Genomic DNA, 18396 nt, shown 5'->3' with positions numbered 1-18396 from the left:
GCCAGAGGAGTTTGTATGATTGAATTGTTTCTGACCTCTGGTGCTGGTATCTCCCATTAATGATTTTGTGCACTGAAGTTGAGTGTGAACTCCAGGGCAGGATTAAATCCTGAATGGGATTTGTGCATAGTCATTTCATATACTTCCCACTAGAAGACAAACGTTCAGCAGATAATCTGTTATTATTCTTGTGGCTACTGAATTGTTGTACGAACTCCAGACCTAACAGCTACCAAAAGCAGCTTGTTCGCTATAGACCAATAGTGTTCCGAGAAGTATACGTTGACTCAGAGAGGATGGTGATCGCTTTTGACCTAATCATGAAACGCCGTGAATTTTTGTTTTCAGAAACCAATAGGTGGATTGCACTTCTCTGATGAAGACTGATTTTAAACGCATAGTTGACAGCTCTTCCAGAGGCCGTGAAGTATCTTGCTGTCTTTTAACGTTGGCAAATGGTAGTTCCTGTACAGAGGAGCTGAGGAGCTTGCACTACGAGGACTGATGGTGACATGCAAGTCCTCTCCTCGGTGTTGTGTAGCAGAGTGAGCATGTGGGGGGTTAGGAGCTGCCACTTCTAAGACTCTGTGGGTAAGTTGACTGGTGGCGTCAAGTTGCGTAGAGAAAGCAACTGGTTCTCCTGGTTCTTGCCAAGTTCCTACTGGTACATTTCTGATGGAGGTGGGGGTCGGTTGCCAATACAAATGGGACTTTCACAAGCTAACACGGTTCATGGGGGATGTGAAACTTTTATATGTGTAGGGAAGATGCCGGGTATCAAATTGCAAAATGAAGTATGGGATCTTACTCGTTGTCCAGAAGGAAGTCCTGGAACTGCCTGCCTCCAGTGTAGCAGAGGTGAAGATTTTCCTAACAGCTGCCGTACAGCCATGAAATAAATGGCAGCATGATTAGAATGGGCTGCTTTTACTTGGAAGGAGTCGTGGTGGGCTGGCCTGCTGCTTCATGGAGTGGCAGTCTGCACGATCACAGACCGTATGGGAATGTTGGATAAACACCAGATCTGAGAAGCTTGGGACCTCTGAGCTGGAATTTGGGGCCTCTGATGAAAAAATGCATGTGGGAGAGAGATGTTCATTGTTCTAGCTAGTGCCAGGAGAGTGCTGTGTCAGCTGCCTGGAAGAGAACAGGTCATCTCGGTATCAAGAGACTTTCCAACAGCTATTCTGTCTCCACCTTCTCCGGGAGAGTTTAACTGTAGTACGACAAGCATTTCTTTAGTGGCGGTAATTGGTTGAGCCCCACTGCAGGTTTATGCCCCTGTGGCATTCCCTTGATGCAGTGAAACAATGATTTTTGCGTTTCCATCTTGCACTGATTTCAGGAACGTAAAATTTTTCCACCTTCCCTCCTCCTCATTCTTTGTTTTTTCCTGGATTATTTTTAATCTGAATCAGCTACCCGATCTGGTTCACTGTGGGACTGTGTGAACAGCTGAATGGGCTCAGTGGGAGGGCTGGGAACAAGGGGAAGAGGAAAGAAAGGAGAGGAAGGATGGAGGAAGAACTGCTGAAGCAAGCTAACACTTTTGCTGAGATAAATGTCAGTTTATGCTTTTAGATGGGAAGCTTTTTTATGTGTTCTTGACTTTTAAGAGTGACCCTCTTGTTTGGGAGTGTAGTAGGCTACAAAATTATCACTGCTTTTGAGTCTGTGGTACATTTAAGGTGTGTTTAAATGGCATTGGAAGATACAATCACAGGTCAGTCAAGCGCATATGTGCTAGCCGTATCTAACACGATTAAAGTGAGTGAAATTATGACCCCACAGTGCCTGGCATGGTCACCTAATTCCCAGCAGCTTTATTCCAGTGTGCTGGAGACTGAAGCTCCACAACTTCATTGGTGGTGTTATTTTCACTCGCTATATTAGACCTGGTGTTGGTGTGCCTGTCTGTGCTGCAGTCATACTTACCATTTCAGTGTAGCCATCCCCAAAGTTTTTAAGAATGGCAGCATGACATCATCTCTCTGTTATTATAGGGTGTTATTAATGCGTGGCTGGGGACCGCGGTTTGACCTGCCCCCCACCCTGTTACATACCCCCGTTTGGCATCCAGACTCGCCTGGCAGTGTGTGACTCCTGACATCCATACTGCTGCCAGAGAGCTGCAAGCAGATGGGTGCGTTGGTCCTCTTGACATCACAATGATGTCAAGAATAATTTTCTGTGCTTTTCCTGCTAAAGAACTGAGGTACAGAGCTATTAAGGAAAGCTTGCATAGAAGCATATTGTTGAGTCTGGATCTGGAGCGTGTAATTCAGATAATTTAACTGCAGGGGCATGTGTAAACCTCTCCTGTCCCCTTGCTTTGTTATCAGTGTGTGCGTATTTTGGATTGCAGGAGGGGTTACTGTGGGATATTTTTGTTTTGGTTGTGTGTGTTGTTTTTTTGGTGGTTTTTTTTGTTTTTTCTTTATTAACTTTTAGCTAACATGGAGTATTTGAAGGTAACCTGAGCTGACGGTGGTTTAGTGGAGAGAGGTATTAAATAACCAGTAAAGATAATAAAAATGAGAGTTTATTCTTGCAACTTACTAATAGGTTTCTGCGGTCATTGGCCCTAATAAATATAGGACGGCTTCTAGCTTATCACCTTTCAGCAACAGCCAGGCAGTGGGTTCCTTCATCTTTTCCTTTCATTGTTTCTAGTTCTACAAGTTTATCTTCTTGTGTTCTGCAGTCTTCCTTTCCTTCCCCCTCTCCCCTATATCAGACTGCCTCAGTCTTCATTACCCTTTAATTGGGGAACGTTGCGTGGTGGGGAGTGTGTTGTCAGCCAGCTTAGGTGTGTTTGGGAGCTAGACCTATGACAGTTGTGTCAATACACGCTCCGCGGATTTGTAATAGCTGTAAAACTGTTTGCAGCTGGCAAAATGGAGTGAAAGCACTAAGCTTGCTTCTGCCAAAGGGGGGAATCTGGCTTCCCCCCTCCTTGTCCCCAGCAGGCTGGTGCTCACCTACTGCCTCTTCTCGGTTTTCTTGGCTGCCTCTTTGGCCAGGTTGGTGTCGCTGGCCCGTTAGAAAGTCAGCATACCGACGGAGACGGTTTTCTGCCGGGTTAGTGAGTTTAAGGAGTTGCCGGGCTGGTGCGTGGGCGGCTGGGGCCTGCCGGGAGGGCTGGGGCGGGGGGACACCGCCTGCCTGCGGCGCGGCCTGGCAGTGGTTCGGTGGGCGGCCGAGCCGCACCTCGGCAGTGCCCGCACGCCGTTTTACTCCTTGGTGGCTGTCAGAGCCCTTCGATATTGTTTGTGTGTTTTCCCTTTCAGTGGTGGTGAATAAAAGACACTTGATAAGAAATTGAGGAAAAGAGACTTTTAAACTCATCTCCTTTTGTTTAACTAGTGAGATTTTGGGTGAATGCAAGAGATTTTCCTTTCACTTGCATCTAGTTGTTGTTTTTTAAGCAACTTTTGATGTTTAAACATCCTAACTTTAAATAAATAGAGAGTACTTAATCTCTCCCCAATAGGATGAGAAGAGAATAAGGTGATTGCTGTTGCTGTTTTCATTTCGATTTATAAACTACTCCTGAGCAGTTTGGGGTCGCTTGAAAGCATGGGTATGAACTGCTGGAGGTCACCTCCTCGTAGTTCTGCACATCTTCTGGCAACAAGTAATCTGTTAAGTCAGTGTTACTTCTGCACCAAGTAAGGAGTTTTTACACTGTATCTTATTGCTTTGCAAGATCATTATTTTTTAAAATCCCCAAACAGGTAACTGACCAAGCCCTTCAGCTGCTTTGCCGGAGTTTCCCGTGAGGTTTAGATAAATGGAACTGTTGGGAAAGGTGCTCTTGTAAGATATTACGGTTCTAGGTCTTTAGTATCTCGGAGCTCACTGCCGTGGATATAATATACAAAGAGGCCCTGCTTCAAAGTCTTTTTTAAAAGTCTGGTATGATTCCTCCTCTCCTCTCCTCTTTACTTGTAAAACCAAATTTGGTCTGTTGGACTGTCTGTTGTTAACAAGAACTAATGAGTTTCTGCTGTAATTATTTAATGCATAAGAAAGCATTTCAGTAGGGAAAGACATCGAGGAATTTTTCACATTAAAAAAGACACAACCTTCTTTTAAAAAGAACTTTGTTATGCCACAGTTCAAAGGGGGTTGAACCCTGGTGCTTAGATGAATAATTTAATTTATTCTCCATTGCAGATGGCAAGTTTCTCATGTCCAGTAGGATATGGGATACAGCTGTTTCTGGAGGTTAATACATTGCGAGGTCCTCAGAGTTGGTGCTGGATATTCAAACATAAAAAATTCAAGCTTTAAATATATTTGGCAACCCTTTTATGTTCATATATTTCATAAATTTTCTTTAAATATACAGTAAAGCCTAAGATGAATTTAAGGAAGAAGGTGTTCTTTTTGGAAGGTTTAGGAAATGCCTTGTCTTCTCTCCCATGCTGCTCCTGCACTTCTTGCACACCAGTCTTATTTGGAAGATTCTTAGTGGATTAAACACTATTTGATGCCTCAAGGTGCATGGAAACCATTCTTACCTCAGCGAAGAATTCAGCCCATAAAAACTGTGTACTTTTGATTTACTTGTTTGCTTCACAAAAAAACCTTGAAATTTCAGCTTGACCTCCATGAAAAATGTTTGTGTTTACTTTTATAAGCTCTGATGGTTGGACGAGACCTAGGCCTGACTGAACAGAGGAGCCCCCTCAAGCAAAGCTCCTTAATCCGAATCTTGGTTGATCAGTTTACTGCCAGTGCGGGGACTTGTCCTTTATGTACATCTCCATTGCCTGTGGGATGCGAGTGAGTAGCGTGTCTTGTGAGAAAAGTGAAGACTTCCTCAATTTGTTAAGCTGTAAGGGAAGGCTTAAATCTTGAAGAATGAGGTTTCCTTCATGGTCTTGTGCAGAATTAAACATCTGTTTGTTTTTGGTATATCACTGCTAACCAAACCTCAGTTTCTGCTTGCTGAAGTAAGTAAGGAGGCAGGTGAATCGCTTTCAGGGGAAGGACCTGTGAAGTACCAGTGAAGCTTTCGGGCTGTGTAGCCCAACTCAGAAGGAACCATGCACATGGTCTCCTTTTCCAGCTCTTTGGCTGGATCGTCTTTAGGAAGGAGGAGTGTTCCTGAGATAATTTTTACTTGACATTGATGAATGAAGTAAAGCAAAGAAGTTAGTTGGCAGCTTTAAAGTGAGTTTGCAAGCGAAAGAAAAAATTTAGGCTTCTCCAGTCTTTTACATGTGTGTTACTCGCAAGCTGTTTAGTCTTCGTGGCGCCTGGGATTTCACAGCTCTGGTTCTGTGCATTGCCAGATCACCAGTCATGAACTGTGTCAGATGTGGCCCATGGTGATGTTTCTGTTAAATTGCACATGATGTGCTCTGGTTAATTCAGGGACTTTACGCTTATGCAAGATGTAGGAGGACAGACGATACTTGACCAAGCATAAAGTTAGTGTGGTGTGAGCAGATGATTCCTGATTTAGCACAGAGCTTGTCCTTACAGAGTTAAGTTGTCAACATCTGATGAAATTTGAACGAGCCAAGTGAGACAGTTTCTGTGGATGTTTCTTTTGGTGTCGATTTAAGCAGCCCCTGCTTGCAGACACTTGTTACTGTTCTCGCGTTGCTTCCTTAGCTGGATTTACACAGCTCAGTGTGCCTGTGCAGCGAAGCAGGACAGGGAATTGGTTTGGTTGGGAGACAATTTTTTGACCCTGGTGAGTTCCTAATCAGGTTTACCACGTGCGTGCCTGCCTCCTCCCATCCAAGGAGAAGCTGTCACAACTTGAGGGGGTGGTATGAGAGGGCGGGGGATGAATCAGCTTCACTGGCACTCTTGTTTGAAGAAACATCTGCAAAACTATGGCAGGAGTTTATACTTCATCTGTGTTTTACATTGTGAAGCCAGGATGGTTTTGATCTGGCACTGAAACCCCTACTACTGGACTTAATATACTGTCATACCATGGCCTAAGCAGTTAATTCAGGTTGACTAACTGAAGTCCAACATTGCCTTTAAACAAACAAACAAACCCAAACAAAAACCCACAACTTCTGTTGTTTTGTTTGTTTCTTGAGGGTGATACCAAGCTTGGTGTCTGAGTACTTCAGAGGTTCTTGTTTTGCAACTCTTGAGATACTTGCAGGGAATATGAAGCTGATTTCTTGTCATCTTCTGTGCTGCTTAAATATCTTTTGGAAAATAATGTTTTTCTTATCTGTCCTTAGCAATGAGAATTGCAATGGAACAGGCTGTTCCCTTGGCTGCTAGAGAAGCTGGTGGTTAGGATGCAGTTTAAGGATACTCCTCTCCCATGCCCGCCCCCCCCCCCAAATACTCCCCCATGATTTAAGGAGTTCTCTTCTTACTAGTTTCTCCATCTGCTCCAGTGTTTCTCTCTCTCTTCTGTAAATTAGACCATCCTGGTCTTCCCTTACAACCCACCTTTGTGGAAGGGTTTTTCTTTTTTTAATCCTGGACTATTTCTATGAGCTGGTTCATGGTATTGCCCCACAAAGAGTTGTACTGGTACAGCTGAAATGATGTAGGCTCACAACTTTGCTACTGCAGAAAATGTTTGTATAGCTACATCCTTGGGAACTGAAGTGGTAGAAGAGGTAATACAGAACAGGCTTTGTGTCCAGAGGACTTCGACTCATGCTTGGATATCTCATGTAAAGCAGAGAATAAAAAGTGGTTCTCCATGAATATTTAGTGTATGCAGGAAGCTGGAGGGAGTTGACTTAGTGAACCTAAAGGGTCAGTGCCACATGCAAATGTGCCTCAGTTATAGCTGGGATATTGGGAGTGGATTAATTGAAATGGGTTTCCTTGTACTGCCATATAATTGATTTCTAGCAGCAGAATTGCTTCTTTATCCTCAGGGTAGTACTTTGGAAGCTTAATTTTATTTCCAGGATTCTCACAAATTCTTTTTTCAAGTCCTGTTTGTACACAGTCTCCCTACCTTACCTTTAAGGTGGCATCCCTAGTAACAGTTATTTCAGCGTGGCATACTTCTTAGATAAGAAGAGTGACCCATGAAGCACAGCTGACACCCATAACCTCTTTTTCACAAGTACCAGCAGATTGCTGTCCTTCGGTTTTTTGCACAGATGATCTGCAACTGAAAACAGCCAACAGTGCTGTAAGGAACAGAAATAAAGACGCTGACTCTAAAATTTGTGTTCTTTCTTCTGTGAGGTGGTTCTTCGCCTTCTTCTGCTCCGACTCCTTTGTAATTTTGCACTTTTACTGGGAAAGGTACCTTATGTGTGAACTCTGTGCCTCGTCCAGAGCTGAGATCTTGAGTCTCTAGATTGTTGCTGCTAGGCAGAATATCTGCCTTCTTCCCTGGCAGAGAGGGTAAACGTTTGGGAACACACTTGGTCATAATGAATCGGATCAGAAGTTAATCGACTCAAGGACCTGCCTTGAACAGCACTGACAATAGAGGTGTTGGGAGGTGCATAAGAAAGCAAGCACTTTTGATAATTCCCCCAAACCTGCAGAATCTCCAGTGATTTGCTTTAAAACCTAGTCTATTAATTGTTTCTGAAATGGGAAGCATTTCATATCTCTAATTGTCTGTCTTACCTTTCTCACTTTCTCCTGTAGTTTTAGTATCTATGTTTTTAAGATAGGGAACAGTGATTAGAACTTAATTATCTTTGAGACTTCTGTTCCTCTGTGAAATGTTTTAAATCAAACAAAGGGTTCAGGAGTTAATAGGGAAGAACTAATGCATAGATAATGGAGTTGCATAAACCTTGTTTCACTAAGAATCAGGCAAAAAAATGATATGAGGTAGCTGGACAGGAGTTTTTTTTCCCCCCTTTGACATGATAGAAAACAAAGAACAGAAGACCTTTGGGAAGTTCCGAATCCCTTAATGTTTCAGAGTTTAAACTGGATCAAGCAACTGTGTCCAAGCAAGTTGCATGTCATTAACTTAGATGGTTTTTTTGCTCCAAAAAGGTAGAAGATATTTCTTAGCTTGAGTAGAGTTCTGTGTGGTAGATATTTGAGGTTTTGTTTGTTACCATTACAGGTCCTTCAGAGGTTTCATTTTGGGTTTATTTTGTTTTTTTTTTATACTCTCTTACTATATGAGAAGAGCTTGCACTGATAAAAGTTTGTATCAGCTTTTTTATAGGTCTTCATAATCCGTAGTCCTGTTACGTGGACCTTGCCATGAATTGCTTCTACTTTAGGGTTACAGTTTGGGGAATATTGAACCTGGATTTTTGGAGGCAAGTCAGAAAACCTGCTGCATAGGTTTCATCTCAAAACAGCCAAGTTATTTTGGCTGTCCCTTTCTAGATACAAGTTCTGCACATTTGGAAGAAAATTTAATGTGAACATTTTGTTTACCACATGAATGTGTAGATAATCCTTGTTTCTTGAGCATTTTACAGTTTGGGAATTTTTAAGGTGAGGAGATAAAAGCCTATTCCTGCTTCTTTATGTTCATGGCTTTGATCACATTCTCCAGGGCAACCCACCTTTAGAAATAAGAGTTTAGCCATTAGAAAAAGTGGTGAATTAACAAACTCAAGAAAATCGACTACCTGTTTCTTACAAGCATGCTGACTCTGAGTTAAAGTATGATATTGAAGTATGATAAAACAAGGTATTGACATTTGCACTGATTATCAGCTTCTACGCATTTTCGTACAGGTGCGTGTTTCATGGGGACTTGGCAAAAAGTACATGGGTTTCTCACTTGTATATTTATGAATTTGCCACTTTTTTTCCCTTCTCGCTGCTGGGGGCCGGAATGTCATCTTGTTCTATGTTTCCTTCTTGAAAATAAGAGTAGAAGCTGGTATGAAACTGAGAACATGGACTTCTGCCATGCGTTTTGAATACGTGAGGCTGAACTTCCTTTAGTACAAAGCAATCTTGAGCGGTGCTTCTGCATGCGTATGTGTGTAGATGCATGCTTGGAATTTGATTGTCATTATAGAGGCTTTAGTTTATTAAATGAAACTGAGTTGTCCTTTCCTTGCGCATATCCGGACGCTTCACTTTACAGCTCCAGGGTTCTTTCAAGTCCTGTTGTTTTTTTTGGAGAAGGGGTGGAAAGGGGAAGTTGAGCTGAACATACTGCATATCCTTGTATACGTACATCTATACATTCTTTTTTTTTTTAGAGGTTTTACAGTATATTATACGAGCTGATAGAATCTGGAGAGGCTGTATGCTTGCTCACCACTAAAATGCTTAGCACATGGGTGTTATGGTGATGCATTTCCTTTTTAATATCTAGGATGTTGTCTTCTCAGTATATCCCTATAGGCTCAGGATTGTACAGGCACCCTCGTTATGCTGTCTGCACGCCCTCCAGGAGGGTAAAAGCAACTTTCCATTGTAAGGGCTGGTCTTGTAGGAGAAACAAATATTTTACATAATTACAAAACAGCATTGTAAATTAAGATTTTCTATACATATAATTTCAGCGTGTAATTAACTAGTCATAACTGCTGTTTTGGAGGGAGTGTGCTCATATAACTCCCTGCGTAGGTCAACTCTCAACATCTACTGAACCCGGAAAGCTATGGGAGCTAGCAGAGGAGTCATGCTGTAGAAACTCCTAAGTGAAGACTATTAACTGCCAGGCTGAAGTAGGAAATCATAAAGGGAAGGGAAGGGCTGCAACAGTTCCTTTAAGAGTGTTTTCTGGCTCCAGTCTGAGAAGCTGCAAATACATCAGGAGAATTTGGCTGTGGATCGCTTTGCTTATGTGTGGAGCCATCCCACCTTCCTTGCACGGAGTTTGCGATGTCTGAGACCTGATGGTGACCTAAAACATTTGACCGACTGCCAGAGCCTTCTGGGTCCTGTGACCGGTAGCTCTTGAGGATGGCAGCCTTCCTTTCTGAAGGAAGCCTTGTCTGTTTTTACCCGACTTTGGACTGTTTTCACTGTGTGTTTAGAGATAGGGTAGTCATTGTTCTGGATGGACGTGCACGCGCAGAGTTGAGCTGTCATTGCTAATTTATATCTAGGAAGTTTACTGCAGGCTTTGGGCTTAAGGAAGTGGTGCAGTGGTGTGTTAATCTTGATCCGTTGGTGAAAACCAGGCTTTCTGCTTTAGCAGTGAGAACTTGTCGCTTAGGTAATTTTCCCCTGTTTTGTTGTGGCTAAGCCTTTTCATTGAGACCAGGCAGCTAGTCTTAGGAGCACGCGTTGTGAGCAGTGGATTCTTCTCACCAGCATGGTCCCTTTTGAGATGTGTATCTTGGTTAAAGATTTCAGTCAAGGGTTATTTATTTTGATATCTTCATGAGCCTTTTGACTTGGTCACTTGCTCAGAAGAGCAAAGTTAGCTTGATTTAACTGGGGTGCCTCAACGCATCCTTACTAAATTTAGTGATGCTTTGCTATTAACTGTATGGAGTGGAGATTTCTGCAGGAGATGGTGCTTGCTTTTGCCATGTCCTTCACTAAATGACTATAGGTATTTCAGATGCTTGTGTGCTTGGGTTGTTGCTGCATTTCCACTCCTTTTTTAAGGAATTGAGTAGTAGTAGTGGTGTTGCCAATAATGCAGCAAGCTGAGGACAAAACAGCAAGTATCCTGTGTGTGCAGTAGCCACAAATACTGCTGTCCAGTAAATATGAATTAAACTTGTGTTGACAGTATATCTTTAATACCTTTGTCAATCCGTGAAAGCCATTAATTGTAAATACCTGGTTCATGTATACTGCAAGGTGTATTGGACATCATAATTCTTTTAGCAACAGAAACAACTGTTTCAGTTTTGCATTTCTAGTAATGAAAATATTGTGCTGGTAAGGCTTTCTCTGTTGCAACTCTATCTGTTCTGTAACTAAACGTTTCATCAGGTGACAGCTGCTGTGAGTGATGCTGTTTTTTGAACAGCCAGAAGGCAATGGGACCTGGACTCTGCCAGGTGAGATTGCTTGACTTTTAGGCTGAAAGCAGTGTTAGCCTCTCCAGCTTCCTTTGTCACGAGAATGTAGACCAAGAGGGATTGTATTATCCAAAATGTAAAGTGATTGACAGTTTCAGGACCAAGCTGCTGAATAATTTGAAAACTGGAGCTTACCGAAAGAAACTGGCCCAAAATTGAATTGGAAATCCAGAGTATGAGGAGGCATATATCTCCTGTAAGATATGTCATAAAGTAAGCAGGTCATCGTAAGTTTATGCACTCTCTTGGTGCTCATCTTTAATTCAGGGCAGCAGCTTTGTGGATTGGGCAGGGGAAATATTTGCAACTGTGAAGTTACTTCTTTATCACATGTCTGGAAATGCATATTGTACCCAACAGCAGTAGTGAGTGTGGGAAGAGGAAGGCTTCAGCCTCCCTGTGTCCTGAGTACATCTGTAGGCTAAGGCAGTACGCAGTGCGTAAGACTTTCTGGAGGTAAGGTAGGGAGTATTCAGCGAGGTCAGTCCTCAGAAAGCACTTGTAGCTTGAAAGGCAAATGTAAGTTGGGAAGGATAAAAATACTTTTGGGCATTCTTGCAACTTGATCACCTAAAAACCCATAAGGTTATTAGGTAGCTCAGACATGTTTAATCTTATAAATATAGGACTTCTAGACAGTGTGTGTGCTTTCTTTTGCGGTACTCCCTCCTGATTTTCTTTTCCATGGACTGATGTAGACTTAATCAACAGCTGACACAAAGAGGGTAGAGGAAGAAGCTATTTTGCGATAATGTCTTAGAAGTATATGAAAGCAAAAAAGAAAGTCTGTTATGTTTATTGATAATTGAGAACAATTATTTTACTACCTTTGTGGAAAATTTCCATCTTCTGTGGTCTGTAGTCATTCTAGTTTTAGCTGCTGTATTGTTGCAAGTATGCTTATCTCTGTGTGTTACAGCAGTTCAGTACCTGTGTCATATAGCATTGCCTTCTAGTAAGCTGTGTATATTCTCAGCTTCAGAAAAAAAATGTTATAGGATAGAAAGGCTTTTTGGGTAGATTCACATATGTGGGTACTTCTGCTCTGTTACAGTACAAGCAAGAGGAAGAAATAAATCTTGAGTTTGTGCCAGAAGGTGGTGATATGCATGATGGCCACACTCCTCAGTCATTGCTTTAGCCTGATCATAGGGAATTCCGTGATGTGCACAAGTGATGCTGTTAATTATGGTCGCGATGTGGATGCATGGCTGATTAATTCAGGGATTGTGAATTTAAGCTGCAAGCTGTTATGAAGGTATGGGATTGAGTCTCCAACCTTTGTGTATTTATGATGGTTACTGTTGATAAGGAGACGAGCTGTGCTTGTGGGGTGCAGAGCAGATAGGCTAGTCCTTTTTCTTCAGTCGTGTAGGTAGGAAAGCCAATAAATTAGCAAGGATAGACAGTCTGTTGTGTTTGAAGAGTCTGACTTGTTTTGCTTGCTATCAGGCTCTACTTTTCTGTCCCTAGACTTTATTTTTTGTTGTAGCCTGCTCTTTCCTTCCGGTTCTGCAGCAGGAGCTGAGATGCCTATCTTCCTGTTATTTAGAGGTTTGTTAATTTTGTCTCTTTCCCCATCCTCTCTTTCAGCCCAGGGCACAGACACTCTGGCAATTGTGCACATACAGGATGTCTCCCATTGACAACTGGATTGTTGGGAGCCTGTAGAGGGTTTCTGTTATCCGATGTGTGTGTTTGTGTGCGGTTGTAGCTACCGTCCTGAAAGCAAACTGGGAATAGTATTAGTTGGGTAGGCAGTATGTGAAGGATGCACTTCCATGGCATGGGAGGAAGCAGGAGATGAAGGGGAAGTGCTGCTCAAGGGGCAAGGAGGTGTTTTGGAGTGTAGGGGTCAACGGAGCGTGGTGCTGTACCTCCTTTAAACTGGTGTGTAGGAAACAGCCTTCACTGGTTTGTTGCTTATGGAACAATTTAAGAGGAGTGCTCTCATCTGCTAAAGCATCAGTTTGGAGAGTAGTTTGTTGAACTTAAAATTTCTGTTGTACGTGTGGAACAGTGAGTAACTCGAGCATTTCTCTGTGCAGGATAGCATTTTAATTTTAGTTAAAGTATTTAAGATCTCTGTGAAAAATGCAAATTATTCCCCTCTGATCTGCTCACATTCTGTTTTATGTGATTTGCAGTGCGCTCTGCATTACTTGCAGAGAGGAAGAAACCCTTTTCCAGGTAATTTGAGTAATGGGAAATAGGTCTCCATTAGTTGCATAGCTACTGGTGAAATGCTTAACATAGTTGTGGGATTAGTCTAAAACATGGATTGAGATGTACTGAGCTGTGCATTTGTGACGCGATGAAGTCATCAAGCACTGGTCTAAATATGCACCTCTACACTGTGTCATGTGTCAGCTCTTGAAGCATCCCCTGGGACAGCTTCGGTTCTGCCTTTCTGCCAGCAGTGTGCAGTTGGCTATTTTGTGTGAGGGTCGTTTGCAGTTACTGATCACGGAGTGTGGGTTTGGGGATGTTCCTGCTCCTGAGCAAAACAATGTTTCTGGGGTTTTATTATTCAAAACTGTTGGTTATCACCATGAGCTCTTCTTTGGTAAACCATTCATCTGTGATAAACTTTCTTTAAATCCATGCCAGATTTTACAATCAATAAACTGTAGTTACATGAAAAATTGAGTTAATGCTCACTTGAGGTAGAAAATGTGTGTGTGAGAATATATGCACGTATGTGCACACAAAAAAGCGGTTAGAAAAATTATGTGAACTATGAGGATTTGTAATGGTCACCTGAAATCCATGGAATTAAAGACAACGTTATATTTTCAAGACAGAGATTGACATTTCCTTTAGTTTTCATTTTTAATTTTCAGTCACAGTGTTCACAAATGTAAGATTTTTGCAACGGTCTCAGCCAAAGTACCTGAAGTGAGGGGTTGGGAGTAATGAGAGGGGTGGGGGGAAAGAACTCATCCTTTCTTCAGGTGATGGAGCCTTGAGGGGAGAGGTGGCCATTGAGCTTGGAGGCACCTCGAAGCTTCCACATCCTCCACTGCAGCACCCTTGCAAGGCATGGGTGGTTCTGCTGTGGGAGAAAAGATTTCTCTTTACTCTGCTGATCTGTAAATTGCTTAATGCCTGTCATTGTATTTTCAGTCAGCTGTTGTTATTGCTGAAGCTGCCAAATATCTGTTTGGTTTTGTGACTTCTGGTAGAGTTGGTCATAGTAATGTTGAGCCTGTTGTTTCCCGTTTGCTGTGCCGCACAGAGCGGGTGCTTGGGAGTGGAAATTTAGGATCTGGTTACTTGGGTGTTTTAACCATTTCTGGGAACTTAGTTTTCCTACAAACCAGATTTCCAGTCTGAATTCCTTAGATGAGATCATTCTTCAGTCTAAAGCCTGCAGGGGAGTGACATTTAAGAGGAACCGACTCTTGCACTCAGGAAGAAAGTTTTGAAGTCGCTCAGATGCGTGTTAGTGTGTGTGAAGATAGCTGATGATAAGTCTGAGAGGTCTGGAGCGCAGAATGCACAAAAATATAAAAAAATGGGTGTAGTATTTCTATGCTTTATTAGCCCTGGTTACACTATGTATGGTTGAATAACCCAAGATGTGCACTGTTTGAGTATTGGCATTGCAACCTCATCACACATTACTTCAACCACGACCGTGTTGAGACCTCATTGTCAAGGTGTCTTTGCAACTCATGGCATATGATCCATTTTTTTGGAAAGACAAGACCTTGGGGAAATTTCCGCTCTTGGGATTGTAATCCCTGGGATTCTCGATTTGTGACCGCTCTCCTAAGGCAGCTCAGCCCTGTTGAAGGGACGTGAGGGCACTCGGGCTGTTTGCAGTTAGCGAGGGCTGCAGGTCCTGCTGGGCCATTTGCCCAGCGCTCGCTGCTGTGCTCTTGTGCCTCCCGCTGGGCTGTTAACGCCAGGGAGACCTGCGGATAACGTGAGCTGTAAGCAGTAGTCTGAAAAAATCTGTGTCTGGAGCTTGAGTAGCGTTACACGGGGATTTGGAAGGGACGCTGTAGGACGTGATGGGTGAACGCTCTGGTGTCTCCCTGGCCACCCTGGAGATAAGAGGGGAGTCGTTAACCCTCATGGTGCAGCTTTTGAGGAGCAGAGGCCCTGGGGGGTGTCTTCCTTCCTCCGGGCTGGGGAGGAGGTGACGGTGTCTCTGATACTGACTGCCCTTTTGACGAGCATTTCAGGGAGATTGAGGCTAACAGCCTCTGTAGTGGTCCCCATTTACAAAAGGCCAGCCCCATTCAGTGGTGGAGCGTCATGCTAATGTGTTCACTGCAGATTACCTGAGTCGTGCCCAGGGGCTATGGGTGTTTTGCTCCAAACACAAACGAGCTGGGAAATCTGGAGGGAAATCGGCTTAAATTCAGTAGATAGTCTTGGAAGGAATCGTTGTTAGATCTGGGCGTAAGAGAAATCTGTAACATGCAAGGTCAGCCCCGAGAGCGGGTGGCTGCGGCCGGGAGGTGAATTCAGCCCTCTGTTTGCCTCGCTTAAGGTTTAGGATTTGGCTTCCGGAGTATTGGGAGATAAAGACCAAGTCCATTCAAGACTCTTGAGCTTCTGTTTCCTTACCTATAAAAAGGAGTATTTAAGCATGGAGCTCAGTAATACCAAATTATTTATGTGGCACTCCTTGATGCCTCTCTGATTTTTTTTTTTTGAAGGCGCTACCTTGGATACAGAACCTTTTTTCCTGTCACTTAAGATGTTTATCCTGCTTGGAAATATAAGTATTACTGACCTGTTTGGCTTACTATATAAAGTTTTGTTGAGGGTATTCTAGGATAATATAGGCATAAAAGACCAGGAAGTAGAGAAAAAGATAAGAGAGAAAGAAAGAATGAAACTATTTGTATTCTAAGTAAATGGGCAGTACCTTGAAGCTGAGCTGGAGGGGAAGAGGAAAGATCGTATATTGCTGGTGAGAAGTGGCTGGATTTTGATTAAAAAAAAAGAGGAAGCAAGTAAAGAAAACAGTGTGATCAAAGTGGAAATAACCTGATCAGAGAGGGAAGGAAGATCATATGCTTTGCTTTCCAGGCTGACAGTAGAGCTCCATTTTTTTTCCGAAAGTTTATGGCCTTCAGATTGCACTAATACATGTTCCTTATACTGGCATGGATTTTGTATTTCCTTGTTTAAAATCCTGGTTTTAGTAGGGACATTTGAAATACTGCTTGTGTCAAGAAATGACTTTGGTATTTCGAAATACTGCTTGTGCCAAGAAATGAATTTGGTATACCTTTAACAGGTACACATGTGAGGTTTTGATTTGATTTTTAGCAGTTCGTCTTTTAAAGTCTTTTTTTCTTTTTGTCAGATTATGTCTACTTCGAAAATTCTTCAAGTAACCCATATTTGATACGAAGAATAGAAGAGCTCAATAAGGTAAACAGTTTTTCCATCAAGTCTTGGAAGTTAATTGAATTTATGATCTGTTTGATTTGATTAAAATCAAAACAATTCTTTAGCAGTTCTCTGGTAATTAGAAGCTGAAAATACTTTTGTTCTGATACTTTTTTGGAATGCTTTGAGACCTGCTAGATTGTTCTCCTTTGGTATGAAAGGACTGACTGTCAAGGGTAGGTCATTCTCAGGGTGATTATGCCCACCTGTAGGGCAGGAGATTTCTGCAGTTCTTCAATTCCATGCCGGGATCGTGAGATACGAAGAAAATATAACAGTTTGCCTAGAGGATGGAGAGCTTTGTAATTTGGTCTTTCTTGGGGGAGACTCTTGCGCAACAGGAAGGTTTGGAGCTTTCATCTGCTTCGTCAGACTTTGTCCTTGCTGGTTGTCTTTTGGGCCAGTGTGTTATTTCATCTGCCAAATTTCCCCTTCATTGGATCTAAAAGGGAAGCGAGATACCTTGCATGTGGGAAGCCAGCTGAAGTCCTCGATGCTGAAATTTTACCTAGTTAAAGAGGAAGGACTGTTCTGAAGCCGTTAGCTGTGTCCTAAACGTGCCACTTTCTCAGGTTTAATACCAGCGTGTCCACTGCAGCCCATACAGAAGGAATGTAACATTGCTGTTTTGGATTTGAATTTAAATTAACTGACTAAAATTAGGTCTTTTTCTTCAGTAATGGAAAAACATGTCTTTCTAAAACAATTACTTGGAAGAGAAAATTTATCAATATAATGACAAATAAAGAATCGGTGAAGGCTAGATCATCCTTGTAACTCCTGCTTTTTAGTGGAGGTCTTTTGCAGAAATACTTGGTCTCTCTTCCATTAAGGAAGCGAGAGTGAGTTCCTAAAATATTCCCGGTGGGTCCATAGCCATGCGGTATCAATAGCTGTATTCCATCAGTTACAGGGTGCACATTTGTGATCACTTTCTAGGAAAGTGTTGTTTTCCCCTCTTCATTCTACCCCTGCTTTGAAAAAAGAACTTTCAGCCTGGATCTCTCATCTTATTGGAACTCTTGCTTGAGCTGTTATTTCTCTGACCTACTCTTTGAAATGGGTCTTTCAGGTTGAAATGAATCATATATCTTGTGCTGCCTTTTTTTCACTGAGTGTAAATGAAGCCTGGGCAATTAAATGAAATAGGTAATTCTACATTGTAGCTGTCTGTGTTTTAACAAAGTGGCTCCTGCCTTTGTATTTTAGTTCCTCAAAAAATAGTTCCTCTGAATTATTTAACAGAAAAGGATAGAAATTCTGCAGGCTCCCTACCAAAAACTGCTAGGCTGCAAGGGGAAATATTTGTGCGTGTATGTATTGCCTGATTTTTTTTTCTTTGTGTTAGGAAAACTGGTATTATAAAAGATGAAACTTTTCCTCCATTCATATATTGGCAACAAGCATGTATAGCAGTTTTTATTTTGTTTCCTTGTGGACAGATTGGTGGTCCACTAGCTTTTTTTGCAGACTTCCTGGAGGAGAATTTTTGTCTTAGTCTTATAGTTTCTTAAACTGTGTGCCATCATTATGCTTTTAAGGACTCTGCAGTAGTAGGATACAACTCTTTTCCGTTACATTTTCATTATTTGTGAATTTATTTTAGAGACAGTAGATTGGCTGAGGCTGTTACAAACCAGTTCGTGTATCTCCCCTAGAGTTTGTATAAAGCTGGTTTCATAATTTGGCAGGTACCATCTTATAAGAGATTCCTCACCTATCTCATTTTAAGAGTTTTAAGAAAAAAATCCCAAACTTCTCAGAAATTCAGACTTTTTTGTATGTTGCCACTGGTGTAGAGTTTATTGCCTGGTGCAGCTTCCTTGGTTCTCCTTTTGGAATGATTTTTTTGTGTTAGTCATTGTTCAGCTCAGTGCTGTCAGAGAAAGAAAACCTTATGTGATTCCTTTTGTGAAAGTAATAATGGCTGGGTTCTTCTTGCTTTCCTACTGTCCTACAGAGTTTGGAGAACAGCTGAAACCTGAATTCTGTTGCTGTATTTCACAGTTATTTTTACTAGGATTTTAAAGATGCTTTTGAATTCTAC

The 18396-nt window shown here is 42.1% G+C and overlaps 1 protein-coding gene across 5 annotated transcripts in view; it reads left to right on the top strand.

The window, feature by feature from the left end:
• MTA1 (metastasis associated 1) overlaps window positions 1-18396 on the top strand; it is an 87206-nt gene that overhangs the window by 3171 nt on the left and 65639 nt on the right. For all 5 annotated transcript variants that reach the window (XR_012674553.1, XR_012674554.1, XM_075156620.1 and 2 more), the window contains exon 2: window positions 16264-16331. Coding sequence is in view for 3 of the 5 variants with exons in the window: in XM_075156620.1 (XP_075012721.1) it covers window positions 16264-16331 (68 nt within the window). In the remaining 2 variants the exon portion in view is untranslated. The remainder of the gene's footprint in view (window positions 1-16263; window positions 16332-18396) is intronic.

This window comes from Calonectris borealis, chromosome 8 (assembly GCF_964195595.1).
Source record: "Calonectris borealis chromosome 8, bCalBor7.hap1.2, whole genome shotgun sequence".
Classification (NCBI taxonomy): Eukaryota; Metazoa; Chordata; class Aves; order Procellariiformes; family Procellariidae; genus Calonectris; species Calonectris borealis.
This window is presented reverse-complemented; position numbering and strand designations above follow the sequence as displayed.